General features: G+C 41.5%; 1 protein-coding gene across 8 annotated transcripts in view; it reads left to right on the forward strand.

Annotated features, from left to right (window-relative positions):
• LOC117251381 (phospholipid-transporting ATPase IH-like) overlaps positions 1-5,647 on the forward strand; it is a 51,189-nt gene extending 45,542 nt beyond the window's left edge. For 2 of the 8 annotated variants that reach the window (XM_033617636.2, XM_033617638.2), the window contains 2 exons: positions 701-815; positions 5,232-5,365. In XM_033617636.2, coding sequence (XP_033473527.1) covers positions 701-778 — 78 coding nt within the window. In that variant the 3' untranslated portion in view covers positions 779-815; positions 5,232-5,365. Of the gene's footprint in view, positions 1-700; positions 1,238-3,099; positions 3,314-5,231 lie in introns of those variants that run through there. The other 6 variants (XM_078174582.1, XM_078174583.1, XM_033617634.2 and 3 more) reach the window with 5 other exon arrangements.
• The last annotated feature ends 353 nt before the right edge of the window (positions 5,648-6,000 follow it).

Below are 6,000 nucleotides of genomic sequence, written 5' to 3' on the forward strand. Positions count from 1 at the left end.
AAAGACGACCGGGGACGATTGTTGAGGACCAGCGTATCTGTCGGCCAAGTCACGGATGATTTTATGACTCCACAATCATCTAATCTGACATAGTGACTGTCGGAGCAGACAAAAATGACGTGTAGTGTGAACCAGGCATAAATCCATGAAGGTATATTTTTAATATATGAAGCAGGAACCAATAAAAACTATGAATCATTGCTACTGCAATTTCTCCTCGGTCGAGCCCATTTTTGAGTTAGACTGACTGGACTCATACTTAATGTTTGGACTGTAAGAAGCCATATAAGTAAGCTGCAAATCTATTCCACTCAATTAATCATCCAGGAAGACCATTTGGATCCCTAATAGCTTTGAGCAACAGCGTGATTTAGAGTGACTTTCTGTTCCCTGTGGCTTAGCCTCACCTCCCTCTGAAGCAACCTTCACCATGAATGGGGAAAAATGAATGAAAGGTCTGACAGATTTCTCCCTGCTGTGCTCTTTCTTCTCTCCTCTCCCTTCTTGCTGCACCCTGATGGACATACCATAATTCTCACTGCCCTTCATTCTTTCCTTTCTCCCTTTCCTTTCATTCACCTGCCTGATCCTCCCTTTTCTGTCCTTTTTCCTCCCTCTTCATCACCATATCCCCTCTCCTCTCCTGTTTCCTGGGTGACTCTGCACTCTACGCTCACTCGCTCTTTCGGGGTAACTGCAGTCCACTCGCCCGTGCCTTACTGTGGAGCCGTCCACCATCTTCATGCTTTCTCAGTCCTCCAGCAGAATGAGTTTCTGATTGGCCCAGAGAGACGAGAGAGGAGCAGGAAGAGGAGGTGACTCTCTCTCTCTTTTAAGCCCTCGTCTCTGTATGCATGGTGGCATGTCCCAGTGTAGACCACTTATCTCTGTCTCAACACCTTGCTCTATGTGAAACTAATCGCAAGGGTGCTACTGCTGACAATAGAAGTGTGTATTTCCTGCCATTTTTCCTTTTCCCTTATATATTTAATGTGTTTAATGTTCCCTTTTATATTTATTATTTAAAATATTTAAATTCCATGCCATGTTTTTTTTATGTCTTTCATGCTGTCACCTTGTTATGTATTTTTGAAATGATTTTGGTAGGTGTGGGATGAATTTTTCTACTGAAGGATTTGCAGACTTTGGTCAACATAAAACACCAGTTTGACATTTTTCGTGTATTGTAGAGCTGAAAATAATAGTCAATCAATTGATTTTAAAATGAAAAAAAAAATTACTATGTTTTGATAATATATATATATATATATATATATATTCCCATTTATCAGACATTAACATAAGCTATCACCTCTTGGTACAAATACGTACAGAATAATGAAGAAAACTGGAAATTATCAAGACAAAAAAAAACAACTAATAATTTATAAAAACATTTTATTTTATTATTATATTTTTAATTATTTTATTTATTATTTAATTTATCTATACATTTTATTAAAACAAATATTTTATGATGTATGAGTTCATCGTTCCAGGCCAGGTAGACTTTGCACTTGGTTTATTAATAGGTCTCACATTTTATAAAAATCTCTTAATGGAGCCGTTAAGGGTGCATCTGATGTTTTTCCAGCTCGATGGTCTGTCACATCTTTGATTCATCATCTGTGTGATGGACGTGTTACTTCCTTCTATTTCAGTAGAACTGAGCATCTATCTAATAAAGAGGAAAAGGAAATGACCTTCTGCAGGTGAAATGAGTAATAGTTTAAGTATTTTTAAAGCAAAAATCCAAAAGCTCCAGTTTCTCCAATCTGAGGCTTTGCAGTTCTTTTCTGTCTCAAATCATTATGTCATTGTAAATTGAATATTATGGAGTTTTGGACAAAAGCAAGATGTTTGAAGACATCACTTTGGGCTCTTGGAAATTTCCTCTCATTTTCAACATTTTGTACTCCAAACCATTAAGGCCCTGATCACACAGAAAGCGGCTTGCCTTTTTAAAAAAAATGCCACTAGTGAAAAAGAAGTCTTGGCAACCACAGACTCACCTCCTTATTGTAGCCTTCTTGTGTAAACAAGCTACCCTTTATTTATTTAGTTACTTGACACTAATTAGTATCTAGTTCCTAAAATGTTGAGGCAGAGGGTTCTTGCTGTAGCTCTGGTTGAGGGTGAGAGGCTGTCAGTAGATAGTTTGTTGGACACAGGGAAACAGAGATCTGTGTGGGTACATGAGTCCCTAAAAAATAGGGTGGATCATGGGGAGTACCACCAGTTGGTCCAGGAGCTTCACCTCCATGATGCTGTTTCCAGGCATATTTTAGGATGACTCAGGGGCAGTTTCTATCGTCGGGCCGTTTAGCTCTGGGTATCCAGCAACCGCTACCACCAGTTTCTCCTCCATTGTTTACCAACTGTAAACTTGTTGTGACCACCACAGAAGGATGATGTAAAAATAGATGATGTGGGGCGTTTTCCACTTTGAGTTGGAAACGCAAGCAAAATGCTTCATTCTCATTAAAAACTAAAACGCTTTCTGTGTGATCAGAGCCTAACTGAGACAATAATCTATCACAAATTCATTGAAGACAGCTATTGGATAGCCTGAATTTGATTTACACTGAAGGTTTTCAGTCCCATAAGTGCGGGTTGTGATGTGAGTGTCATCACTGCACTGAAAACCTTCCCTGTCACATTGTTAGTGTGAAGAGACAGACGAAGCTCCGATGCAAAGTTTGCCTCAGTTTATTGGTTTAAGCTAACCAACAAAAACTATTCTTTGAAGTCCATATCCGTCGCAAGATACCAAAGACAGCAATCCTGTTCTGTAGCTGCATGGATCAGTAAGAATGCAGAATTTTTCAGTTTGGTGGCTCTCACGTTTTCCATACAAAATCAAATGAGCTGGGAGATGAAACCTGTTTAAAAAGGGTCACTTGAAACCAGTTTTAAGCAGCGTTGAGGTGCAATGTGTGAACCACAGTCAACTTAATCTGATACACTGAGTCACCAGTTTATTAGGGAGCTAAAACTATCCTAAAACAATCCTGAAAAAATCCTAGTATTTATTGTAGGACTGACACAAGGTCTGAACAGGTTTAGTCATCACCTCCTCTCCTTTAACATCATCCACAGAAGGTAAGGACAGCGGGGGCCCTGGAGGGCCGTGTGGCTCCTGCTGGTGGAGGGGGAAGCAATGAGAGGAACCCGCTCCACCCTGATAGGACCCGTGAGGGAGACAGTGGAGAAAAAGCTGCTAGGACCTATGACTCCATGATGTCACACAGCCACAGCACCCCCCTCAGCAAACCCTAGAGCACACCCCCGTAGGTGGGCTAGGGTCACCATGGTAACAGCACGCAGAGGGCGTGGGGAGTCGGGGTCTTAATGCTGCTGCCATGATGCTTCCTGCTGCTCTGCACTGCATGGGGCATGCTGTCGTGCTATGGCTCAGGCTGACAGGGGGACGGGCCTGTATAACTCAGAAACATCCTTTCATCAACAGATTTTCAGGAATCACAACCTCCAATTAACTCTGCAGTGCTGGGTGCGAAGCGCGTCGTGCTTCTCACTGCATGTGGGCCGGGAATTAGCTTGATCTGGGTAGCAGCCAAATGAGAAATGTTATCCTCTTTTTATTAGACCCAGGCTACTTAAAGTCTGTTGCCACTTGGCATGTGGGCTCCAACAAGTAGAACAAGTAGCAAGCTGACTATGAGTCATCTGTGGTTCTGGACTGTAGCTTAAGGGAGATGTGAAAGTAAAGCTAGAGGAGCTGAGACTGAAGGTTCTGGGTCAGAGAAGGTTTAGATGTAAAATTTGAGATGACTGTCAGGTTTTAGAGGTTCACACAGATTTAGTTAGTAACTGAGGTCATGTTTTATTAAGCAAGGTCACCAGTAGGTTACCAATCCAACGCTGATGTTACAGACAAACTGATCAAAAAAAATATAGAGGTTACCCAGGCTGAGTCTCTGTTGTACTGATGACATCTGGTGTTCGAAGCTGGAATAGCAAGTTTAATTTAATTCTGCATTTCATGGGCATGCCTAATGTAACATGAATGTTAATCATAATGGGAATTTTTAGCAGGTTACTTATATATTAATCAGTAAATTCTGTCAAGTTGGCACACTTAATGGATTGTTTGTCCAGTTTGTGCGGTAGATTTGATCCATAACAGGGTGTCGTTAATTGTTTTTTTGCACTAAACACCTTATGTTTTTTCCTTAAAGGGAAACTTCAGTATTTTTAACCTGTCCCCTATTTTCCTATGTTTTTGTGTCTTACTGGCTAATTTTTTTAAATTGGTCCGCTATTGAGCAACAGCGCTGCAGCAGGAAGCTGCGAACAGGCTGCATTGTGATTTTATTTTAAAGGATTTCTATGCATAAGACCAAGAAGAGGAGAAAACTAAAATACTTAATTGAGCATTTTTTCCCTCCTCAGATTGTTTTATTGGAAAGATTTAGATGCCTGAAGGTGCAAAAAATGGAGAGAAGTTAAAAAAAAAATAAAAAATTAGCCTTATACTGTATAACCAGAGGCGTAGGTTTCATTTCAACACTGAGCAGAACACATATGAAACAGGGGGTTTGGAAAACAGGAAAATCCAACAAAAATTTTGAGCATCCCACATATTCCAGTGCTTATTATGTACCAATTTGTGCTCCTGCTGGCGACGAATGTTGTTAGACATTTATATTTGGTTGAATGTACTGAACATTATAAGGAAACCCTAAGGAGAAGTTGTAAGGGTGTTTTGTGCAACCAGTATCTGAATTTCTAAGAAATGTATTAAACCTTGTAGAGTTGTCACGATACTGGAATTTCTAACTTTTATACAGCACCTTAAAGAATATCAATATTGGATACATTGGGAAAATTTGACATTGAGAGCATGACATTTTAAAATGTAATTAAAAGATAAATATAACGAGACTCTAACGTGACGACGACGACTTTACTTTTCTTGGCTAGTAGCAGAGAACAGCAGAATGATTGTAGTAAAGAGAGCAAGAAAGCACAGCTGGTGCTGGTGTCATTACTGCGAAAACTGTTTCAGCTATTCTGAACTGATATGCTTTGATGTATCAATATTTTTGAGATTGCTTAAAGCTTCTGACTAAAACCCTGCTGTCTGATCTTGTGCATCTCACATCTCTCTCACCTCTTCTGTGATTTAATCTGCATGGTTCATTTCTTTTTCTTTAAACCTCCTGCGTTTTGGATTTTCTCGTGACGATGCGTCCTCCATCTCTCCACAGGTTCACAAGAAGCTGTCGCGGGGTGGCGTGGCCGAGTCGACTCCACTGTCTTCTCGTCGGTCCTACAAAGGCACGAGCGCAGGCTCCTCTCACCTCCACCTCGGCGCTGCGGAGACGCTGTCGCTCCGCAGGTCTGACCCCCTCCCCCAGAAACTGCTGGTCCACTTGGCAGAAGGCGGAGGGGCAGACTTGTGCTCTCTCAGCCCCTACGTGCTCCGTCTCTCAGGGGCAGGATTTGCCTACTGCGCTCCGGGGCCGGAGACCTCCGTGTAAACGCAAGGCTCTGAAACTATGAGTGTGTGTGTGTGGATCTCTTGGGCTGAAACATAAAGTGCATCTCGAGATGTGCGACACAAGATCTGCATCTCAAGGAGGATTTATACAGCAAAATACAAACACATTCACACACATCAACCTCCATGCTGAGTTCACCATGTGCATTCTGTGGGCTACACCTGAGTGAACAACCCTTTAGATATTACAGCCCCGACGCCTCATCTTCATATTTTAACATCTTTCTGTTTCAGTGTAGTCCTCCGTCTCAGTCTCATCGAAGTTCCTACTTGACTTGACAAAGTCCAAGAACAAAATGGGAACCGTGTGTGAAGGTGCATTGTTTCATGCACCGTGGAACTGTCCTGTTTCAGGCCTTTTTGTAGTCCTCTCCTCATTTCTAATCTCACATTTTTGCCTGTTCCTCCACTTCCGTGTCCTCTTTGCTTCTTTGTTAATGTTTGTCCACAACATTTAATGTACAGTACGTGGTCTG

The sequence above is a fragment of the Epinephelus lanceolatus genome, chromosome 14, assembly GCF_041903045.1.
Source record: "Epinephelus lanceolatus isolate andai-2023 chromosome 14, ASM4190304v1, whole genome shotgun sequence".
Taxonomy (NCBI): domain Eukaryota; kingdom Metazoa; phylum Chordata; class Actinopteri; order Perciformes; family Serranidae; genus Epinephelus; species Epinephelus lanceolatus.